The sequence below is a fragment of the Pseudophryne corroboree genome, chromosome 5, assembly GCF_028390025.1.
Source record: "Pseudophryne corroboree isolate aPseCor3 chromosome 5, aPseCor3.hap2, whole genome shotgun sequence".
Lineage (NCBI taxonomy): Eukaryota > Metazoa > Chordata > Amphibia > Anura > Myobatrachidae > Pseudophryne > Pseudophryne corroboree.
This window is the reverse complement of record NC_086448.1, coordinates 5,025,707-5,050,640: the sequence shown is the minus strand read 5'-3', so window position 1 is coordinate 5,050,640 and position 24,934 is coordinate 5,025,707. Positions and strand designations below refer to the sequence as shown.

The following is a 24,934-nucleotide window of genomic DNA, read 5'->3' as shown; positions in this document are numbered from 1 at the left end:
TGCTTACCTGCATGTCCCTATTTACCCTCTTCACCAGGAGTACCTCAAAATTGTGGTACACGATTGTCATTACCAATTCCAGACGTTGCCGTTGGTCTGTCCCCGGCACCGAGGTATTTACCAAGGTAATGGCCGAAATAATTATCCCGTACTTGGACGATCTCCTTATAAAGGCGAGGTCCAGGGAGCAGTTGTTCGTCGGAGTAGCACTATCTCGGGAAGTGCTACAACAGCACGGCTGGATTCTGAATATTCCAAGGTCGCAGCTGGTTCCTACGACGCGTCTACTGTTCCTGGGTATGGTTCTGGACACAGAACAGGATAAAAAGGGTTTCTCCCTGAGGAGAAGTCCAAGGAGTTGTCGTCTCTAGACAGAGACCTCCTAATACAAATACAGGTGTCGGTGCATCAATGCACGCAAGCCCTGGGAAAGATGGTAGCTTCTTACGAAGAAATTCCATTCGCCAGGTCCCATGCAAGGATCTTCCAGTGGGATCTGTTGGACAAGTGGTCCGGGTCGCATCTTCAGATGCATCGGCGGATATCCCTGTCTCCAAGGGCCAGGGTGTCGCTGTTGTGGTGGCTGCGGAGTGCTCATCTTCTAGGGGGCCGCAGATTCGGCATACAGGACTGGGTCCTGGTGACCACGGATGCCAGCCTTCGAGGCTGGGGGGCAGTCACACAGGGAAGAAACTTCCAAGGCTATGGATAAGTCAGGAGACTTCCCTACACATAAATATTCTGGAACTAAGGGCCATTTACAATGCCCTAAGTCAGGCTAGACCCCTGCTTCAACACCGGCCGGTGCTGATCCAGTCAGACAACATCACGGCGGTCGCTCATGTAAACCGACAGGGCGGCACAAGCAGCAGGATGGCGATGGCAGAAGCCACAAGGATTCTCCGATGGGCGGAAAATCATGTGTTAGCACTGTCAGCAGTGTTCATTCCGGGAGTGGACAACTGAGAAGCAGACTTTCTCAGAAGACACGACCTTCACCCGGGAGAGTGGGGACTTCATCCAGAAGTCTTCCAAATGATTGTACACCGTTGGGAAAGGCCACAGGTGGACATGAGGGCGTCCCGCCTCAACAAAAAGCTACAAAGATATTGCGCCAGGTCAAGGGACCCTCAGGCGATAGCTGTGGACGCTCTGGTAACACCGTGGGTGTACCAGTCGGTGTATGTGTTCCCTTCTCTGCCTCTCTTACCCAGGGTAATGAGAATAATAAGAAGGAGAGGAGTAAGAACTATACTCATTGTTCCGGGTTGGCCAAGAAGAGCTTGGTAACCAGAACTCCAAGAAATGATCTCAGAGGACCCATGGCCTCTGCCGCTCAGACAGGACCTGCTGCAGCAGGGGGCCTGTCTGTTCCAAGACGTACCGCGGCTGCGTTTGACGGCATGGCGGTTGAACGCCGGATCCTGAAGGAAAAGGGCATTCCGGAGGAAGTTATCCCTACGCTATTTAAAGCTAGGAAAGAAGTGAACGCAAACCATTATCACCGCATATGGCGGAAATATGTTGCGTGCTGTGAGGCCAGGAAGGCCCCAAAGGAGGAATTTCAGCTAGGTCGATTTCTGCACTTCCTACAGTCAGAGGTGACTATGGGCCTAAAATTGGGTTCCATTAAGGTCCAGATTTCGGCTCTATCGATTTTCTTCCAAAATAGAACTGGCTTCACTGCCTGAAGTTCAGACTTTTGTTAAGGGAGTGCTGCATAGTCAGCCCCCGTTTGTGCCTCAAGTGGCACCGTGGGATCTCAACGTGGTGTTGGATTTCCTGAAGTCGCATTGGGTTGAGCCACTTAAATCCGTGGAGCTACAATACCTCACGTGGAAAGTGGTCATGCTGTGGGCCTTGGCGTCGGCCAGGCGTGTATCAGAATTGGCGGCTTTGTCATACAAAAGCCCTTATCTGTATTTTATATGGATAAGGCGGAATTGAGGACTCGTTCCCAATTCCTTCCTAAGGTGGTATCAGTTTTTCATGTGAACCAACCTATTGTGGTGCCTGCGGCTACTTGGGACTTGGAGGATTCCAAATTACTGGACGTAGTCAGGGCCCTGAAAAGTATATGTTTCCAGGACGGCTGGAGTCAGGAAAACTGACTCGCTATTTATCCTGTATGCACCCAACAAGCTGGGTGCTCCTGCTTCTAAGCAGACTATTGCTCGCTGGATCTGTAGCACGATTCAACTTGCACATTCTGCGGCTGGACTGCCGCACCCTAAATCTGTAAAAGCCCATTCCACGAGTAAAGTGGGCTCTTCTTGGGCGGCTGCCCGAGGGGTCTCGGCTTTACAACTTTGCCGAGCTGTTACTTGGTCGGGTTCAAACATTTTTGCAAGAGTCTACAAGTTTGATACCCTGGCTGAGGAGGACCTAGAGTTTGCTCATTCGGTGCTGCAGAGTCATCCGCACTCTCCCGCCCGTTTGGGAGCTTTGGTATAATCCCCATGGTCCTTACGGAGTCCCAGCATCCACTTAGGACGTCAGAGAAAATAAGATTTTACTCACCGGTAAATCTATTTCTCGTAGTCCGTAGTGGATGCTGGGCGCCCATCCCAAGTGCGGATTGTCTGCAATACTTGTTTATAGTTATTGCCTAACTATAAAGGGTTATTGTTGAGTCATCTGTTGAGAGGCTCAGTTATATTTCATACTGTTAACTGGGTATAGTATCACGAGTTATACGGTGTGATTGATGTGGCTGGTATGAGTCTTACCCGGGATTCAAAATCCTTCCTTATTGTGTCAGCTCTTCCGGGCACAGTATCCTAACTGAGGTCTGGAGGACGGTCATAGTGGGAGTAGCCAGTGCACACCAGGTAGTCCTAAAGCTTTCTTTAGTTGTGCCCAGTCTCCTGCGGAGCCGTTATTCCCCATGGTCCTTACGGAGTCCCAGCACCCACTACGGACTACGAGAAATAAGATTTTACTCACCGGTAAATCTATTATTTAAGATATAAATGGGACTAATTCAGTGGTTTCCAAACTTTTTTGAGTCACGGCACCCTAAAGTCTAAAAAAATAAATTTCCCGGCCCCCTAGACCAATAGTATGTTACAGTGAAATTCAGAAAAAAATATTAACTGAAATAAGTTGTGCTTATATATCATCCTTTGGTTTAGGATTCACTTCTGTTTTCTACATATTTTTTACGATATAAAATTTTTCCATAAATAATTTGAATTGTTCCTGAACTACCAACCCAGGGCACCGCTGTAAGTATCCGGAGACACCCCAAATGGGAACCACTGGACTAGACCAAGCAATATTACAGGAAGAAAACGAAGGTTTATTTTATGATGGGGGCTGTAGTGAATGGTAGGAGGGTGGACTTTCATGTGATGGGGGCTGTAAATGGTAGGAGGGTGGACTTTCATGTGATGGGGGCTGTAGTGAATGGTAGGAGGGTGGACCTTCATGTGATGGGGGCTGTAATGAATGGTAGAAGGGTGGACTTTCATGTGATGGGGGCTGTAGTGAATGGTAGGAGGGTGGACCATCATGTGATGGGGGCTGTAGTGAATTGTAGGAGGGTGGACTTTCATGTGATGGGGGCTGTAGTGAATGGTAGGAGGGTGGACCTTCATGTGATGGGGGCTGTAGTGAATGGTAGGAGGGTGGACCTTCATGTGATGGGGGCTGTAGTGAAGTGGTAGGAGGGTGGACTTTCATGTGATGGGGGCTATAGTGTAATGGTAGGAGGGTGGACTTTCATGTGATGTGGGCTGTAGTGAATGGTAGGAGGGTGGACCTTCATGTGATGGGGGCTGTAGTGAAGCGGTAGGAGGGTGGACTTTCATGTGATGAGGGCTGTAGTGTAATGGTAGGAGGGTGGACTTTCATGTGATGTGGGCTGTAGTGAATGGTAGGAGGGTGGACTTTCATGTGATGGGGGCTGTAGTGAATGGTAGGAGGGTGGACCTTCGTGTGATGGGGGCTGTAGTGACCCCTAAGAGTATTAGTTACACAAAAGCCATTTATACTCCAATCTATAGCGGCCAAGCTGTAGGCTGCTCTGACTCATTGGTTACTAACACAATATAACTGTCATGTAATTGCAGTCTCTCATGTCCCTGCTGTCTCTCGTGTCCCTGCTGTCTCTTTGGCTGTGCTGTCTCTTGTGTCCCTGCTGTCTCTTTGGCTGTGCTGTCTCTTGTGTCCCTGCTGTCTCTCTTGGCTGTGCTGTCTCTTGTGTCCCTGCTGTGTCTCTTGGCTGTGCAGTCTCTTGTGTCCCTGCTGTGTCTCTTGGCTGTGCTGTCTCTTGTGTCCCTGCTGTGTCTCTTGGCTGTGCTGGCTCTTGTGTCCCTGCTGTGTCTCTTGGCTGTGCTGTCTCTTGTGCCCCTGCTGTCTCTCTTGGCTGTGCAGTCTCTTGTGTCCCTGCTGTGTCTCTTGGCTGTGCTGTCTCTTGTGTCCCTGCTGTGTCTCTTGGCTGTGCTGGCTCTTGTGTCCCTGCTGTGTCTCTTGGCTGTGCTGTCTCTTGTGTCCCTGCTGTCTCTCTTGGCTGTGCTGTCTCTTGTGTCCCTGCTGTCTCTCTTGGCTGTGCTGTCTCTTGTGTCCCTGCTGTCTCTCTTGGCTGTGCTGTCTCTTGTGTCCCTGCTGTCTCTCTTGGCTGTGCTGTCTCTTGTGTCCCTGCTGTGTCTCTTGGCTGTGCTGTCTCTTGTGTCCCTGCTGTATCTCTTGGCTGTGCTGTCTCTTGTGTCCCTGCTGTCTCTCTTGGCTGTGCTGTCTCTTGTGTCCTTGCTGTCTCTCTTGGCTCTGCTGTCTCTTGTGTCCCTGCTGTCTCTCTTGGCTGTGCTGTCTCTTGTGTCCCTGCTGTCTCTCTTGGCTGTGCAGTCTCTTGTATCCCTGCTGTGTCTCTTGGCTGTGCTGTCTCTTGTGTCCCTGCTGTGTCTCTTGGCTGTGCTGTCTCTTGTGTCCCTGCTGTCTCTCTTGGCTGTGCTGGCTCTTGTGTCCCTGCTGTGTCTCTTGGCTGTGCTGGCTCTTGTGTCCCTGCTGTCTCTCTTGGCTGTGCTGTCTCTTGTGTCCCTGCTGTCTCTCTTGGCTGTGCTGTCTCTTGTGTCCCTGCTGTCTCTCTTGGCTGTGCTGTCTCTTGTGTCCCTGCTGTCTCTCTTGGCTGTGCAGTCTCTTGTATCCCTGCTGTGTCTCTTGGCTGTGCTGTCTCTTGTGTCCCTGCTGTGTCTCTTGGCTGTGCTGTCTCTTGTGTCCCTGCTGTCTCTCTTGGCTGTGCTGGCTCTTGTGTCCCTGCTGTCTCTCTTGGCTGTGCTGTCTCTTGTGTCCCTGCTGTCTCTCTTGGCTGTGCTGTCTCTTGTGTCCCTGCTGTCTCTCTTGGCTGTGCTGTCTCTTGTGTCCCTGCTGTCTCTCTTGGCTGTGCTGGCTCTTGTGTCCCTGCTGTGTCTCTTGGCTGTGCTGGCTCTTGTGTCCCTGCTGTGTCTCTTGGCTGTGCTGTCTCTTGTGTCCCTGCTGTCTCTCTTGGCTGTGCTGTCTCTTGTGTCCCTGCTGTCTCTCTTGGCTGTGCTGTCTTTTGTGTCCCTGCTGTCTCTCTTGGCTGTGCTGGCTCTTGTGTCCCTGCTGTGTCTCTTGGCTGTACTGTCTCTTGTGTCCCTGCTGTCTCTCTTGGCTGTGCTGTCTCTTTTGTCCCTGCTGTCTCTTGTGTCCCTGCTGTCTCTTGTGTCCCTGCTGTCTCTCTTGGCTGTGCTGTCTCTTGTGTCCCTGCTGTGTCTCTTGGCTGTGCTGTCTCTTGTGTCCCTTCTGTCTCTCTTGGCTCTGCTGTCTCTTGTGTCCTTGCTGTGTCTCTTGGCTGTGCTGTCTCTTGTGTCACTGCTGTCTCTCTTGGCTCTGCTGTCTCTTGTGTCCCTGCTGTCTCTCTTGGCTCTGCTGTCTCTTGTGTCCCTGCTGTCTCTCTTGGCTGTGCTGTCTCTTGTGTCCCTGCTGTCTCTCTTGTCCCTGCTGTCTCTCTTGGCTGTGCTGTCTCTTGTGTCCCTGCTGTGTCTCTTGGCTGTGCTGTCTCTTGTGTCCCTGCTGTGTCTCTTGGCTGTGCTGTCTCTTGTGTCCCTGCTGTGTCTCTTGGCTGTGCTGTCTCTTGTGTCCCTGCTGTGTCTCTTGGCTGTGCTGGCTCTTGTGTCCCTGCTGTGTCTCTTGGCTCTGCTGTCTCTTGTGTCCCTGCTGTCTCTCTTGGCTCTGCTGTCTCTTGTGTCCCTGCTGTCTCTCTTGGCTGTGCTGTCTCCTATGTCCCTGCTGTGTCTTGATAAAGCTAAATATTTATCTTATTTAAAACCCTTTAAGAGGCCTAAGAACACTGTACGCTATTGACGTATGGAGTACCGTAAGGGTACGCACGTTGCGTAGCAATCGCTTAGCCGAGGTCGAGACGCTCAAGCGTCACGTTCGCTCACGGCCAAGAGATCACAGGCAGGCACGCTATTGGCTGCTGACTAACGTAATGGTTCGCTATAGCGTAGCGGACGCTCGGGACCACGAGGAGATCACCAGCGGCGCAGACGCTCACAATGTTAAACCTTTATATCTAAACCATAAACAATGTAATATGCAGTAAAACCTTAGTGTAGAGATAGGGTGTAGATGCAACACAGTGTAACCTTATTAACTTAAAAGCTGTTTGAGCGTCACCGACGCTCTGAGAATACTTAACACTATAATAAATACACAGATACCGTGCTTAGGGTCTAACGCCTTATATGGTTGTTATACTTGAGAAAAAGAATAATATAATACAAGTCATACACTACAATATAACATAGACCAACTAACCAGCTAACTACACAGTAAATACAATACAATTACGTTTAAGGGAAAATGAGAGAAAGAGGAGAAGAGAGAGAGAGAAAGATATGGCCCATAATAACAAGAAAGACAGTATGATTGCGGAGAAAACTTACGCACAAAGGGGAACGATCGCATGCGCCTCTGGACATCCAGCTCCCGATTATCAGCAATGAGAACCGTTGAAGAGTGAGCTGGATGTGATCGGCTTGTCTATTTATGCCCCACACACAATACAATTCAATGGTCCCTACAATCTCATTGTTCATTGGACACAGGAATTCCTCCTCGCATTATAACAAAAGGTCATAGGTTGATTCATACAGGTGGGCTGTGACGATTTCCAACTGCTCAGGTGGGTGGGAAACTGGGTTTCCCGCCGCATGGATAAGTAAGTGCAAATAATAGTAAATGGACATAAACTTCTTATGTCCATAACTATTCGCACGTGCGATTAATCTGTTTCAAACCAACACCGGAATATTGCTAATTAAATACTCTTCCGATGGATACTAAACACCACTGTATTACTCCTGTCTGACCCTTCGTATCAAACAAAGAGGGATTTCTCTATCCACGAACATGCTACATTAACTAAACTTTCAGAATCTATCAAAGGGACCATAATCTACAAAATACATTATATGGTACGAAAGAGTCGCCCGCTAGACGCATATAATCTCTACCGTAAATGCGCATACCGTGCGCCTGCGGGTGCCCGCAACAGCGAGTATGCGCACGCACGGGAGAGCGCACGCATGCGCAGCAGGGACACATATGAGGTGCAAATATGGCAGTGTGCATCGTGATATTTTTCTGACTTTGACAGTCCACCCTTTGGCAGTCAACAATAACTGCCACTTCCTAAAACATTTCAAAACGAGAAAAATATATGTCAGGGGTTTATACATTTACATGGTTGGGTAGGGGAGGAGAGGAGAAGGTAGGAAAAGGGTATGACCTAGTGAGATAGCAGAAGCATGTGTGTATGAATCAGTGTTTGGGGGTCATGTATCATCGTGCCGTACATGTTTTAAATCAAGCTTCGAGGTATTGCGAAGTATACATTGGAATTCCTTCGTATCCCGTGGTACGGGTCTGTGGATGGGCTGTCAAACTTTACCGAGCTCTCTTCGGCGGTGGTTGTAACAAAATGGGGAGCACATTTTAGTTGATGATACATGAATGGGGGAATATGTGATTGCTGATATCTGTGCCTGTATTCCCTATCGACTATGTGTGTAACTACCTGAAGGTTGTAGAGATGAAGAAAAGACATAATTACGGTAAATGCAGTGGTATTCTATGTCAGGTTAATGAACATTTGTCGGTTGAAGTCTTGTTCGGTGTCTGTTGAATGCCGTCTTCTTTGTGCTTTTGCCCAAAAGGCGTGTGGGCAAAAAGCTTTGTCAATGTCCATAGACTTACAAAAGTGTTGGGCTAGCGTAATTTTAAAATTTCTAGGGAAACTGGGGGTCTATGGCAAAGTTCATCAAATATCTGTGTATAAGGTTGTCAAAACTTCTTCTTTAATCCATCAGTTGTCTGTATACAGGATCATCAAATTCCTCGTCAAACGTAGGTCTTGTTACCTTGGAGAAACCGGAAAAACAGGTGAAAGAAACGGACTGTAGAAATCGCATTTTCATCACTTCATTGTTTCTACATTTGGGTCATAAATCAAATCCATTGGAATTACAATTTCCTCACTCCTTAAACTCATCACCCTGGTACTTCGTTTACACTTCGTTAAAGCCTGACCGCATCTAAATATCAAGCCAATCGCTATGACAACACCTAAGATACATAGAAGAAACTTCCCAACATCCATTATGACTCCTTGAGCCCATTCTCCTAAACCAGAGAACCAATTTCGCGGGTTCAACCATGACACCCAACTAGTCAGCTCATTACTCACAGCAGCAAGAGTGAGATTGTGTCTCCTGCGAAATTCCCACTTCAATTGGAGAATATCGTCCATCTTTTGGTCTATGACCTCGACCGGGTCCTCGGTACTATTTGTAATATATGTGCAACATTTCACGCCGTACTGCGTTGCCAGTGTGACACAATATCCACCTGTTACTGCCGTGAGATAATTGAGAACCATTCTATGCTGAACCAGTTCTGTTTTATAAGCTTGAAGCTCTCTTCCAGTATACCTAAACGTGTCATCATACATTTCTGTGATATTGTCTAACAAATTTGCGAGCGCAGATATGTATTTATAATTCAACACTCCTCTGGCGGTGCGAGTGATGTCTAACGCGATTAGAAACTGAATCCCGGTGGATTCGTGGATCATGTCAGAGGCCGGATGCTCTGTTCTTTCTATCAGGTGCCGTTTAACTACGTGCTCGTAATGGGTATGAGTATAAGGAGCTTGGGCAACACGGTGTATATCTTTCATTTTGGCATGTGATACAGTCATTACTTCAGGCAGTACTTTTCCAATATAACACAATCCTTCAGAGTTTGGGGCAAGCCACTTATACGCCTTCCTCCCGCATATGAAATATGCATCATCGGGGAGAACATATGGGACGGAGTAGGACATAATCATATTACACATCTTCCATGTGAAATCTCCTAACCCTAATTCTCCCATCTGTCTAGTACACGTATCAGTTTGTACGATATGTGCACAGTATCCTGGTGATACCTCTCCAACTCTCGTAATCCTATTTCCTAGGGTATACCTATATCGGAAAGATTTTCCTCTACTGGCTATGTGGCGTATAAGCTCTGTATCTGTTGGCATTCTATCTGCTCTATATGAAAAGGTCATGGTTTGGTTACTCCATGACACTTCCCAATTTCCCGGCTTTCGGGGATTGGAAATGTTAAAACATATTAGGGATCTATCCACATGATATTGGTGGAGCTTCAAACTAGGAGGACTGGAGATATTAAACCTCCTGTCCACCGGCCTCCCACCACTTAGCTCAAGTACCTCCCCTATCGTTAAAGGAAATGGTACTAGTCCTGATTTGCTATGACCTTGAGGTACTTGAGAGCATACCCAACAATCTGTTTGATTTAACACACTACCCACTAAGGAGTGATAGTCACTCAAGGGATGCCGGTCCATGTGGATATTAAAACTGGATTGGCATTTCTTGATGCACCCATCCTCAACTACATTGTCACAGAGCCTACAGATACAGTTTTCTTCAGCTAACAATCCTTCACAATTCCTTCTATGGTCAATGCTATCGGATCGTTTTCTGATACTCGCCTTTGCTTGTTGATTATGTTGTTCTCGGAAAAATACGCCTCCATCTCTGTCATCAGAACCCATTCCAGAACCTCTCTCGACCTCCATGGTACTCTCGCCGGAACAGACTGCTCTGGTCAACATCATGGTCAACAGGAAAATCCGGATCACAGTCTCTTGGGGCAAGTCCATCTTATAGGAGGAAACGAAAAAGAATGAGAAGGGGGAAAAATAATTTGAGGGAGGGGGGATGGGAAGTGGAGAAAAACAATAAAAGGGAACAGGGAATCGACAACTGCTTTTGATCTTGTGATTTTCAATGCTCAGGTGCCGCCTCAGTCCTCCTGGAACAGACACTCCAGTGATACAACTTCCTCTACCGTCTGTTCCTTATCACGGGACCTCTCTGGGTCAGCAACCTTCTTACAATGGGACGAATGGACCCAAGTCTCTCTCTCGGCAACTTTCAATGCTGTAGTGCTAGTCAATAAGACTTGGTATGGTCCTTCCCATCTGTCAATAAGGCAACCTGAGCGTAGAAAATTCCGTATCATTACATAATCCCCAGGTTCAATGTCATGACAATTACTATCTGGCAAATCAGGAATCACTAGCTTCAGATTGTCATTTTGGTTCCTTAGCTGTTTACTCATATTAACCAAGTACTTTACAGTCACTTCATTGTTACACTTCAAATCATCCTGAGGGTTAATCATAACATGCGGTTGTCGACCAAACAAGATTTCAAAGGGAGGCAGATTAAGAGGGGACCTGGGAGTGGTTCTGATGCTGTATAGTACAATGGGTAAAGCTTCTGGCCATGTCAATCCTGTTTCTGCCATAACTTTGCTCAGTTTATTTTTAATAGTGCTGTTCACTCTTTCCACCTTCGCACTCGCCTGTGGACGGTATGGAGTGTGCAGCTTGCTATCAATTCCCATCAACTTACACATTCCTTGAAAGACATCACCTGTAAAATGGGTACCCCTGTCACTTTCAATTATTCTAGGGATACCATATCTACATACAAATTCCTGCACAATTTTCTTAGCAGTAAACATGGCGGTATTTGTGGCCGCAGGAAATGCTTCGACCCAATTTGAGAACACATCTATACAAACAAGTACATATTTCAAATTTCGACAAGGGGGTAATTGAATAAAGTCAATCTGTATTACCTGAAAAGGACCGCCTGTAGGAGGGATATGAGATGGTTCTGTTGGTATTGCCTTTCCGATATTCTTTCTCAAGCATGTAAGGCATGACATTGCTCTCTTACTTGCATGAGATGAAAATCCTGGGGCGCACCAATATGCTCTTACCAACTTGCACATTCCTTCCTTGCCCAGATGAGTCAGCCCGTGTGCTGCCTCAGCTAAACATGGAAGATATGCTCTGGGGGCCACTGGTTTACCCTGTCCATCTGTCCAGAGTCCTGAGGACTCCTGGCCATATCCTTTTGCCTTCCAGACTGCCTTTTCCTGTGTGGAACACAAATTTTGCATCTCACACAACTTCTGTGTGTTGATGGTATTAAATACCATCAGTTGTGTGGTGTCTGTCTGTCTGGGGGTACCAGCTGCTAACTTAGCAGCTTCGTCTGCTCGGCTGTTACCAAGTGATTCTGGATCTTGGCTATATGTGTGTGCTTTACACTTGATAACAGCCACTCTGTCGGGTTCCTGTATCGCTGTTAGAAGCCTTTTGATGTGAGCTGCATGCGCTACCGGTGTACCAGCTGCCGTCATGAAATTTCTGAGGCGCCATAGGGCTCCGAAATCATGGACTACCCCGAACGCGTATCTAGAGTCGGTGTAGATATTGGCTGATTTGCCCTTAGCCAATTCACATGCTCTGGTTAGGGCGACCAGTTCAGCAACCTGGGCTGAGTGAGGTGGGCCTAGCGGTTCCGCTTCTATGGTGCCTTGGTCATCTACGACTGCGTATCCAGTACACAAGTCTCCCGAGTCTGACTGTCTGTGACAACTACCGTCCGTGTAGAAAGTTAGATCTACATCTTCCAGTGGGTTGTCACTGATGTCAGGCCTTGCGGTAAAATTTTGGGTCAAATATTCCATACAATCATGTGTGTCCTCCTTTGTATTAAATTCTCCTTCCCCACCACTCTCATCCTCCATCCTTTGTGCCTGTCCAGGCACACCTGGGAGATATGTTGCAGGATTTAATGCACTGCATCTCCTTATGGTGATGTTTACGGGGGCCATTAGTGCCAATTCCCATCTTGTAAACCGCGCTGATGAGACGTGCCTGGTTTGGGCGGAATTTAGCAAGGCTGACACTGCATGTGGTGTATGAATTGTGAGGTTGTGACCTAGCACTACATCTTCGCTTTTCGTTACTAGCAATGCTATCGCAGCAACGCTTCGCAAGCATGTGGGGAGGGATCGCGCTACCGTGTCTAGCTGAGCGCTGTAGTATGCTACTGGCCTGCTGGCATCACCGTGCTTTTGGGTTAAGACGCCTGCCGCGCAACCAGCACTTTCTGTTCCGTACAGCTCAAAGGGTTTCCCATAGTCTGGCATACCTAATGCTGGTGCCTGCGTTAGGCACTGTTTAAGTCTCTCAAATGCCATCTCGGACTCGTCTGTATGCGAAATCCGATCAGGTTTGTTTGAGGAAACCATCTCCTGCAAAGGTAATGCTAGAATGGAAAATCCTGGGATCCAGTTACGGCAATACCCACACATTCCTAAAAATGTTCTGATCTGTTGCTGGGTTTGTGGCAGAGTCATGTCTCTAATTGCTTGAATTCTATCAGCGGTCAGGTGTCTCAGTCCTTGTGTTAGACAGTGTCCCAAATATTTTACCTTAGTTTGGCATAATTGTAACTTGTCTTTGGAAACCTTGTGTCCTGTGTCTGAAAGATGAAACAGGAGCTGTTTCGTATCCTTCAGGGATGCTTCCAATGAATCAGAACACAGTAGTAGATCATCCACGTACTGTATTAATACTGATCCACTCTCTGGTTGGAAAGACTGTAAACAATCATGCAAAGCCTGGGAAAATATACTTGGACTGTCTATGAAACCTTGTGGTAATCGAGTCCATGTGTATTGGACTCCTCTGTATGTGAATGCAAACAAATATTGGCTGTCAGGGTGCAGAGGTACCGAAAAGAAAGCGGAGCAGAGGTCAATAACAGTGAAAAATTTCGCAGTGGGAGGGATTTGCATAAGGATGACAGCTGGATTTGGCACTACGGGGAACTGACTCTCAACTATTTTGTTAATCCCCCTTAGATCCTGCACTAGCCGGTAACCCCTCCCCCCACTCTTTTTCACAGGGAAGATGGGACTATTGGCAGTGCTGGATGTTCTTACCAGAATGCCCTGTTGTAGCAAGCGCTCTATTACTGGGTAAACTCCTAACTCCACCTCTGGCTTCAGAGGGTACTGTGGGATTTTTGGAGCTATCCTACCATCTTTTACTTGCACAACTACTGGAGCTACGTCTGCCATTAATCCAGTGTCCTGTCCATCTTTTGTCCATAGTGACTCTGGTATCTGGGATGTCATTTCTTCTACTTGGGATGGAGTCCTATTTGTCATAATGGTATGTGACATTAATTTTGATGGGGAGTCTAACATGTCTCACACTTCCTGAGCGTGATTCTCAGGTATGTCCAAGAATACACCCTCAGGAGTACAATAAATGACGCACCCCATTTTACACAATAAGTCCCTTCCCAGGAGATTAGTCGGTGCCGATGCAGCCAGCAAAAAGGAATGCTTGGTATGTAAAGGCCCTACTGTAATCTCGGCTGGTTTGCTAACAGGGTAGTGCTGGACTACTCCCGTTACTCCCATGGCTGGAATTGTCTTACCAGTGGTTCTCATGCCCACTGTCGAATTTATCACTGATTTGGCCGCCCCTGTATCTACAAGGAAGTTTAATGTTTTACCAGCTACATTAATTGCAATTTCAGGTTCACTCCCAAGACTTGCAATCAATTTTACTGGCTGCAGATTACAGGTATGGCCACACCCCTATTGGGTATGGTGACCTCCCTGAATCCCGCTGGCAGCAACTACTTGTGAAGGGGTTAAATGGGAACTGCTAGAGGCTTGCCAGTCTCTGTTCGGGGGGTATCTTTTTGTTTCCCCTGCACGTGGCTCATAACTCCGTTTCTGCGGACCCTGCTCCCAATGTCGTGTGTCGTGTCGTTGTCTAGGGGGTTGATATGAGTTTTGTGAATTTTTCACTCTACAGTCTCGTGCCATGTGTCCCTGTCTATGACAAGAAAAACAAGTTACCACATTTGACTTACCCACAGGGTTTGGTGATTTATACAAAGGCTGCCTTGTGGTCAGGGCCTGTATACTTACGGCCATTAACTTATCACCTTGTGACTCCCTGTGTCGGGTGATATTCCGGTCGTGATCAATAGCAGCCTCTCTCAAAGTAGCCACCGACAGACCTCGCCAACATGGTTGCGTGGTCTGTACCCTTGTCTTTAATGTCTCTCTTAAACCATCCCATTAGTACAGATACTGCTACTTCTCGATGGTTTATGTTTGTTTTAATGTCCTCTATACCTGTGTATTTTGCCATTTCTAGTAATGCCCTGTGAAAATATTCTGCAGCAGTTTCTGACTCTTTCTGTTTAATGGAGAAAATCTTGTTCCACTTAACTACCGCTGGAAAATACTCCTTTAACTGTAAACTTATTCTTTTTACGTTATCTTTGTTGTACACATCTGTAAGAGGTACATCCCTGATCTAATCCACAGTCAGCTAAAAATTGAGCTGCGTCGACATTGGAGGGTAAACATGCCCTCAGCAATACCTGCCAGTCTTTGTTATTGGGCTCTAAAGTGTTCCCTAGGTCTCTGATGTATTTTTGGCTAGCAACTAAGTCTTTCCTAGGGTCAGGGAATTCAGACACTATGGTTCTTAATTCCATTCGGGAAAATGGGCTGTACATGGCAATGTTCCTAACAGGTGTGATTCCTGTCGTGTCAGTTTTCCCATTTGGCACTGCTATTACCCTAACAGGATTAAGTCTACTAACATCATTCTGTGTAGATTCTACAGCCTGTGGTGAAATGGTTTCAGCATAGTGTATGGTGCCGTACTTACCTGTAGATACGACCTCACCTATCCCTCCGCTAGGGGCTTTTGTTACTAATCTCGTGGGTGGAGCCGTGCCTACTGTTGTCTCTGCTATGGTGGCTGCTAGAGAGAGCGCTGATATTGTTGCCGATTCGTCCTCTTGATCACACTCCTGGGGAAAGTTCAAAACAGGGTACAACTTGCACGGGTTAATACTTGCATTTGTTAACTGATTAACATTTACACAGTTGCTAAGTGTTTGTTTGTTACACCCTAATGCATCATTCTCCGCAACCAATTTCTCTCCTGATATGTATGGTGGCGGCGGGGCCGTCGCTATCAATTTCTTGATAGGATTAGATCCCGCCGCCAGAGCCAATCCTCTCTGTATTTCACCCTCCTGTTGCCATAACTGCAAATAATCATAATGTTGGATTCGTCTCTTTGTTGATTTAATGAGACATATCCTCCTCCTTAAATTTTGCAACACTTCTGGGCTAAAGCTACCTACTCTTGGGAATTTCTCCCCGTCATGCACTGTCATTCTCTCCCATTCATCACATAAAACCTCTGAATGTGAACCATATTTTTCACACATTACGTACCTTGCCGACCCGACTGGTCGGTTTACTGAATCAACCCGAACCGAGGTTGATCGCCCCCTTCCTGAACAATTGGCCCCCATAACTTGCAGGCGTTGCTTTCACCACCTCTGACCTTCAATCAGGGTCTTCAGCGAACCCTTACAAAAACCAAAATGTTCACGATAGGCTGACGGTGGCGGTTTACCGAGTACCCCACTCACTCGCCCACGCCGACCAATACGACCTACACACTGCCTTAGCGCTGGCGTACTCGACCCAGGGCCCCTATGAACCTCTATTTACTGGAACATGCGAGGGATATCCGCAGAACACTTACTCTTTCCAGTAACTATTGGTTGTTGGACAATTCCTGAGTGACCAGCGAACTTCCCTTCAGAAAATAAAAAATTACACAAATCACATCAGAGTGTACAAATAGTTTTATGACCGGGTTCGTACACAAATGGTACTGGTCAGACTAACTAATGCACACAATTACGTGCGGTACAATCGTTCAGCACATAAGCAACTAATCTTATGTGCTGAGCGACCAGTGGAATCGAAAATTTCGGCTGCGAATTCCTTCAGCCAGAGCTTTATTGGCCTATATGGGTTTTGCACCAACCCCCTGGGTTGTGCCCTTTTCTCTTATTTATGGCAGACTTCTTAGTCTGCTGTACCTGGACCTCCTGGTCTGTAGTATGACCTCCTGGTCTGTAGTATGACCTCCTGGTCTACTATACTCTACTGCTCAAATTTTATATTTAACAAAGGATGCCTCCCTCGCCACCATGTACGACACTTACATGCATGTACCTCTGCGAGAACTCGACTTCTTGTGGTTCAACCTGGAAAATTGTATAAACTTATATATACAAAACACTCACTCACCACATGTACACTTTTGTTTCTATTTCTATTTCTGCGCAGAAATTTTCTTTAGACCAGATGTGTTGTGAATTTGGAGAAGAATCTGTTAATCTAAATTTCGGACACTAAAATAGACTTGCGCTACTTACCACGTTGCCACCTTTCCGCCTGTTGCAATAACACTATCGTGTGATTTGAGTTACGTGGGCGTACCCGGACGTCCCGTTGCGTAATTTACGCTGCGTGCGTCGGCCTTTGAGTTGCGTACGCGAGTCTCACCCTTTGTTAGAGACACGTGTACGCAAAGCAAATATCCACCGTAACACAACTAACACGTTTATCAATGTAGATGATCCTCGATCGTCTACCGTGCACCACACCAATCTCTCCTTATACCTTTAGGTAGAGTTGCGTGTGGGCTTTACACTTTATCCCTTTATATATTACATTTACACTTTAACTATGAAATAGCAACAAATCTCTCTTAGCACGTTTTATCAATTATAAAATGGCAAACAGGAGAGTGATATGAAAATACACGAATGAAAAAGAAATGCAGATATGTGCGTGCATACGCAAGACAGAAATAAACAGTTTTAAAAGACACTAGCGTTTTGTTCTTACCTCCGGTTCCGGATTCCTTCAGCACCCTTTACTAAGCTAAGCAGACGCTTATCCCGTCAGCACTGCGAAGAATATGATCTCCCGCCCTTTGCTGATGGATAATGTCTGCTGAAATTACCTAGCAGAGATATGTGAAGGACAGGACGAGCCGCCAATTGATAAAGCTAAATATTTATCTTATTTAAAACCCTTTAAGAGGCCTAAGAACACTGTACGCTATTGACGTATGGAGTACCGTAAGGGTACGCACGTTGCGTAGCAATCGCTTAGCCGAGGTCGAGACGCTCAAGCGTCACGTTCGCTCACGGCCAAGAGATCACAGGCAGGCACGCTATTGGCTGCTGACTAACGTAATGGTTCGCTATAGCGTAGCGGACGCTCGGGACCACGAGGAGATCACCAGCGGCGCAGACGCTCACAATGTTAAACCTTTATATCTAAACCATAAACAATGTAATATGCAGTAAAACCTTAGTGTAGAGATAGGGTGTAGATGCAACACAGTGTAACCTTATTAACTTAAAAGCTGTTTGAGCGTCACCGACGCTCTGAGAATACTTAACACTATAATAAATACACAGATACCGTGCTTAGGGTCTAACGCCTTATATGATTGTTATACTTGAGAAAAAGAATAATATAATACAAGTCATACACTACAATATAACAGAGACTAACTAACCAGCTAACTACACAGTAAATACAATACAATTACGTTTAAGGGAAAATGAGAGAAAGAGGAGAAGAGAGAGAGAGAAAGATATGGCCCATAATAACAAGAAAGACAGTATGATTGCGGAGAAAACTTACGCACAAAGGGGAACGATCGCATGCGCCTCTGGACATCCAGCTCCCGATTATCAGCAATGAGAACCGTTGAAGGGTGAGCTGGATGTGATCGGCTTGTCTATTTATGCCCCACACACAATACAATTCAATGGTCCCTACAATCTCATTGTTCATTGGACACAGGAATTCCTTCTCGCATTATAACAAAAGGTCATAGGTTGATTCATACAGGTGGGCTGTGACGATTTCCAACTGCTCAGGTGGGTGGGAAACTGGGTTTCCCGCCGCATGGATAAGTAAGTGCAAATAATAGTAAATGGACATAAACTTCTTATGTCCATAACTATTCGCACGTGCAATTAATCCGCTCCAAACCAACACCGGAATATTGCTAATTAAATACTCTTCCGATGGATACTAAACACCACTGTATTACTCCTGTCTGACCCTTCGTATCAAACAAAGAGGGATTTCTCTATCCACGAACATGCTACATTAACCAAACTTTCAGATTCTATCAAAGGGACCATAATCTACAAAATACATTATATGGTGAAAATATGTAACGAAAGAGTCGCCCGCTAGACACATATAATCTCTACCGTAAATGCGCATACCGTGCGCCTGCGGGTGCCCGCAACAGCGAGTATGCGCACGCACGGGAGAGCGCACGCATGCGCAGCAGGGACACATATGAGGTGCAAATATGGCAGTGTGCATCGTGATATTTTTCTGACTTTGACAGTCTCTTGGCTGTGCGGTCTCTTGTGTTACTGCTGTCTCTCTTGGCTGTGCTGTCTCTTATGTCCCTGCTGTGTCTCTTGGCTGTGCGGTCTCTTGTGTCCCTGCTGTGTCTCTTGGCTGTGCGGTCTCTTGTGTCTCTTGGCTGTGCTGTCTCTTATGTCCAAGCTGTCTCTCTTGGCTGTGCTGTCTCTTATGTCCGTGCTGTCTCTCTTGGCTGTGCTGTCTCTTGTGTCCCTGCTGTGTCTCTTGGCTGTGCTGTCTCTTGTGTCCCTGCTGTCTCTCTTGGCTGTGCTGTCTCTTGTGTCCCTGCTGTGTCTCTTGGCTGTGCTGTCTCTTGTGTCCCTGCTGTGTCTCTTGGCTGTGCTGTCTCTTGTGTCCCTGCTGTGTCTCTTGGCTGTGCTGTCTCTTGTGTCCCTGCTGTCTCTCTTGGCTGTGCTGTCTCTTGTGTCCCTGCTGTCTCTCTTGGCTGTGCGGTCTCTTGTGTTACTGCTGTCTCTCTTGGCTGTGCTGTCTCTTATGTCCATGCTGTCTCTCTTGGCTGTGCTGTCTCTTGTGTCCCTGCTGTGTCTCTTGGCTGTGCTGTCTCCTGTGTCCCTGCTGTGTCTCTTGGCTGTGCGGTCTCTTGTGTTACTGCTGTCTCTCTTGGCTGTGCTGTCTCTTGTGTCCCTGCTGTGTCTCTTGGCTGTGCTGTCTCTTGTGTCCCTGCTGTGTCTCTTGGCTCTGCTGTCTCTTGTGTCCCTGCTGTCTCTTGTGTCCCGGCTGTCTCTCTTGGCTGTGCTGTCTCCTATGTCCCTGCTGTGTCTCTTGGCTGTGCGGTCTCTTGTGTTACTGCTGTCTCTCTTGGCTGTGCTGTCTCTTATGTCCGTGCTGTCTCTTTTGGCAGGCTCTCTCTTATTGTAGTTCTGCATTATAGGTCAGGGGAGATGCAGTTTCCTGTAAAACAGCGGTGGAACTTCTCCAGCACATAGTGTCCTCTCTGTCCTCCCGCACTGTCACATTAGAGTACCCTGGGGTGTCTCTCTTCCTGTTGGATGAAGAAGGACAGCGGGCACTCTCTGAAACTGAACGACTACATCACTGTGTCATAGACATGTCTCAGCTCAGCTGGAAGTTGCTGAATTGTAAGGTAAGTGCTCACTGGTCTCCAGGTCACGACTCTGTAGATACTCCTGGTGCCCTCCTCTGTTCTGGAGGAACTTTTCCTGAGACTTCAGCTGATGGTGACACCCAGACTGCAGAATACAGGGAAGGCGATGTCTCATATCTCATGTGTAATCTGTATGCAGGACAATAGGACACTGCAGTGTACAGGACAATAGAACACTGCAGTATACAGGACAATAGAACACTGCGGTATACAGGGCAATAGAACACTGCAGTGTACAGGGCAATAGAACACTGCAGTGTACAGGACAATAGAACACTGCAGTATACAGGGCAATAGAACACTGCGGTATACAGGGCAATAGAACACTGCAGTATACAGGGCAATAGGACACTGCGGTATACGGGGCAATAGAACACTGCAGTATACAGGGCAATAGAACACTGCAGTGTACAGGGCAATAGAACACTGCAGTGTACAGGACAATAGAACACTGCAGTGTACAGGGCAATAGAACACTGCAGTGTACAGGACAATAGGACACTGCAGTGTACAGGACAATAGAACACTGCAGTATACAGGGCAATAGGACACTGCAGTATACAGGACAATATGACACTGCGGTATACAGGACAATAGAACACTGCAGTATACAGGGCAATAGAACACTGCAGTGTACAGGACAATAGAACACTGCAGTGTACAGGACAATAGGACACTGCAGTGTACAGGACAATAGAACACTGCAGTGTACAGGACAATAGGACACTGCGGTGTACAGGACAATAGGACACTGCGGTGTACAGGACAATAGAACACTGCAGTATACAGGGCAATAGGACACTGCGGTATACAGGACAATAGAACACTGCAGTATACAGGGCAATAGAACACTGCAGTGTACAGGACAATAGGACACTGCAGTGTACAGCACAATAGAACACTGCAGTATACAGGGCAATAGGACACTGCGGTATACAGGACAATATGACACTGCGGTATACAGGACAATAGAACACTGCAGTGTACAGGGCAATAGAACACTGCAGTATACTGAACAATAGAACACTGCAGTGTACAGGGCAATAGAACACTGCAGTGTACTGGACAATAGGACACTGCAGTGTACAGGACAATAGAACACTGCAGTGTATAGGACAATAGAACACGGCAGTATACAGGGCAATAGGACACTGCAGTGTACAGGGCAATAGAACACTGCAGTATACAGGGCAATAGGACACTGCAGTGTGCAGGACAATAGAACACTGCAGTGAGCAGGACAATAGAACACTGCAGAATACAGGGCAATAGGACACTGCAGTATACAGGACAATAGAACACTGCAGTATACAGGACAATAGATCACTGCAGTATACAGGACAATAGAACACTGCAGTGTACAGGACAATAGGACACTGCAGTGTACAGGACAATAGAACACTGCAGTGTACAGGGCAATAGAACACTGCAGTGTACAGGACAATAGGACACTGCGGTATACAGGACAATAGAACACTGCGGTATACAGGCAATAGGACACTGCAGTATACAGGACAATAGGACACTGCAGTATACAGGACAATAGAACACTGCAGTATACAGGGCAATAGAACACTGCAGTGTACAGGACAATAGGACACTGCAGTATACAGGACAATAGAACACTGCAGTGTACAGGGCAATAGAACACTGCAGTATACAGGACAATAGGACACTGCAGTGTACAGGGCAATAGAACACTGCAGTGTACAGGGCAATAGAACACTGCAGTGTACAGGACAATAGGACACTGCAGTATACAGGACAATAGGACACTGCAGTGTACAGGACAATAGAACACTGCAGTGTACAGGACAATAGAACACTGCAGTGTACAGGACAATAGGACACTGCAGTGTACAGGACAATAGGACACTGCAGTGTACAGGACAATAGGACACTGCAGTATACAGGGCAATAGGACACTGCAGTGTACAGGGCAATAGAACACTGCAGTATACAGGACAATAGGACACTGCAGTATACAGGACAATAGGACACTGCAGTATACAGGACAATAGGACACTGCAGTATACAGGGCAATAGAACACTGCGGTATACAAGACAATAGAACACTGCAGTATACAGGACAATAGAACACTAGTATACAGGACAATAGAGCACTGCGGTATACAGGACAATAGAACACTGCAGTGTACAGGGCGATAGAACACTGCAGTGTACAGGGCGATAGAACACTGCAGTGTACAGGGCGATAGAACACTGCAGTGTACAGGGCAATAGAACACTGCAGTGTACAGGGCAATAGAACACTGCAGTATACAGGGCAATAGAACACTGCAGTGTACAGGGCGATACGACACTGCAGTATACAGGACAATAGAACACTGCGGTATACAGGACAATAGAACACTGCGGTATACAGGACAATAAGACACTGCGGTATACAGGACAATAGAACACTGCGGTATACAGGACAATAGGACACTGCGGTGTACAGGACAATAGGACACTGCGGTATACAGGACAATAGAACACTGCAGTATACAGGACAATAGAACACTGCAGTATATAGTACAATAGAACACTGTGGTATGCAGGACAATAGAGCACTGCGGTATACAGGACAATAGAGCACTGCGGTATACAGGACAATAGAGCACTGCGGTACACAGGACAATAGAGCACTGCAGTATACAGGACAATAGAGCACTGCAGTGTACAGGACAATAGAACACCGCAGTATACAGGGCTGCCACTTCAGCTAGGACACTTTACAGTTGTTGCTAAGGGGTATTGTGACAGGACGGTTCCGTACGAAAGCACTCACCGCTTTCGCGTCCCGTCTCCTGTGCACAGAATGGAAGGTTAGGTCACACGGGACCTGAACACATAGGGGATTCCCGCTTATCGTCAGTAACCGCCTGTTACTGACTCCACCCACTGCGCTGTGGGCGGGTTTATGCTGTCACCACCAAACTCCTAACCTGCCGTGGCGTTTGGAACCACGGTTCTGCTCTGTATGTGCCGACACACTGCCTTACCACACCTGTGTGGTGTTGACGAATCCCCACTAGCCACTTGCTAGGCCTCTACCGGTAGCTGGCGGAAGGTGGAACTTGGAGACGTTAGGTGCTTCCCTGGACAGCCGGAGGACGGGGCTATGTTTGGCATAACCCTGTAGGTCACAAGATGAAGCAATCTTCTTGAGGCAGATGATGTTTATTTGATCAATAATAGTCTTAAAATAGACTCTTTCCTATTGCTAGGGGCAACAGCATACAGCAAGATGTTCCAGCAGAATGAAGATGGTACAATTACACTCTGGAGGCTCGCAGGCCTCCTTTTTATGTCAATTTTCCACACAGTACAACAGGGGGTCATGTCCTCCCTGAGCCCTTTCTATCCAATCAGGTTATTTTACAAAATACCAATAAATAAATTACATTTCAAAAGGAGATAAGTGCAATAAAACAATATCCTCCTTCCTGTCACCCAGACAACGTTTGGTATCAGATTAACATTCACTATTGATAAATGTATCACATAGCTTCAAAATACAAATGTTTCTGTCTCATTCACATCTCCAGGCAAACCCAGTGTTTGGGATTACAACAGGAAAGGCTGCAACACAACAAACAGTCTTCCTTCCTGCATCTGCCATTCAGGGTTCGTATATCAATTAAATCAGTTACATGAAACAGGTTCCAAGCCCAGAACTACTTTACATATGGGATAAGGAGATTCCTGTGAGTAACATCTTTCTCTAAGGAACTTACACATCAAAAGGTTTTGTCATTCACACCTCTCTGCTAGGACAGGGCCATTAGCATGCCACTTCCTACTGACAGGAGATGATTATTCAGACATTGATAAGAGTAAGTGCATTTTCCCCTTTAAGTACAGGTGACCATATCTTGAATATAAAATAAATACAGTTAAACGTGTATTCCTACAATTGTGCACAGAGCACTACATATGACATGTTAAGACACATCATTAAACAAACATTTAAACAGTCTGCGCCCAACGCCGTAAGTACGTTTAACAGTGACGCCAAGCGCCCATTGTCCCTTAATATGGCGCCGGGCACGAGGGTTAACCCCTTCAGTGCCGCAGCCGCCATTACACGTGTGGCGGGTTAGTATCTCCGGCCACAGGTACTAAAATGCGAGTTTACAACAGTGGAGATGTTTCCCATCGCAACCAATTACAATCTACAGATGGAGCCACGCTCATCTAGCCTCCTCTGCTGCACCTAGGTGCACCAAGGTTTATTAGCATAAGCCTTTCATCTATTCTCAGCTGCAGTACAAAACAGAGAGAACAGTACAGCAGGGGATTAAGTCCGACAGCACTGACTCCTATTAAAGGGATAGATGAGCAGGGCTCCATCTGTAATTGTCATTTATCTAGCACCTTCTAGAAGATAATAGCTAGAATATGATTGGTTGCTATGGGCCCGACATGACCAGGAACCAAGGTACTTGAAGCAGCGTCTGATTCCTTACTGCGATCTGCAGAGGAAGGATTACTAACCGTACCTAGAATCTCCCGGAATTCCTCTGGGGGTGGAGCTTTCAGCTTTGTGGCTCAGACTCTGTGGAGCTCTCTCCCCCGCACAGTGCGAGAAGTCCGGAATTCCTCTGGGGGTGGAGCTTGCAGCTCTGTGGCTCAGACTCTGTGGAGCGCTCTCCCCCGCACAGTGTGAGAAGCCCGGAATTCCTCTGGGGGTGGAGCTTTCAGCTCTGTGGTTCAGACTCTGTGGAGCGCTCTCCCCAGCACAGTGCGAGAAGCCCGGAATTCCTCTGGAGGTGGAGCTTTCAGCTCTGTGGCTCAGACTCTGTGGAGCTCTCTCCCCAGCACAGTGCGAGGAGCCCGGAATTCCTCTGGGGGTGGAGCTTGCAGCTCTGTGGCTCAGACTCTGTGGAGCTCTCTCCCCCGCACAGTGCGAGAAGCCCGGAATTCCTCTGGGGGTGGAGCTTTCAGCTCTGTGGCTCAGACTCTGTGGAGCTCTCTACCCAGCACAGTGCGAGGAGCCCGGAATTCCTCTGGGGGTGGAGCTTTCAGCTTTGTGGCTCAGACTCTGTGGAGCTCTCTCCCCCGCACAGTGCGAGAAGCCCGGAATTCCTC

At 47.1% G+C, this 24,934-nt stretch overlaps 1 protein-coding gene across 1 annotated transcript in view; it reads left to right on the top strand.

Moving 5' to 3' along the window:
• PARP10 (poly(ADP-ribose) polymerase family member 10) overlaps window positions 1-24,934 on the top strand; it is a 279,539-nt gene that overhangs the window by 107,680 nt on the left and 146,925 nt on the right. Inside the window, exon 7 of the mRNA XM_063921070.1 lies at window positions 19,607-19,819. Coding sequence (XP_063777140.1) covers window positions 19,607-19,819 — 213 coding nt within the window. The remainder of the gene's footprint in view (window positions 1-19,606; window positions 19,820-24,934) is intronic.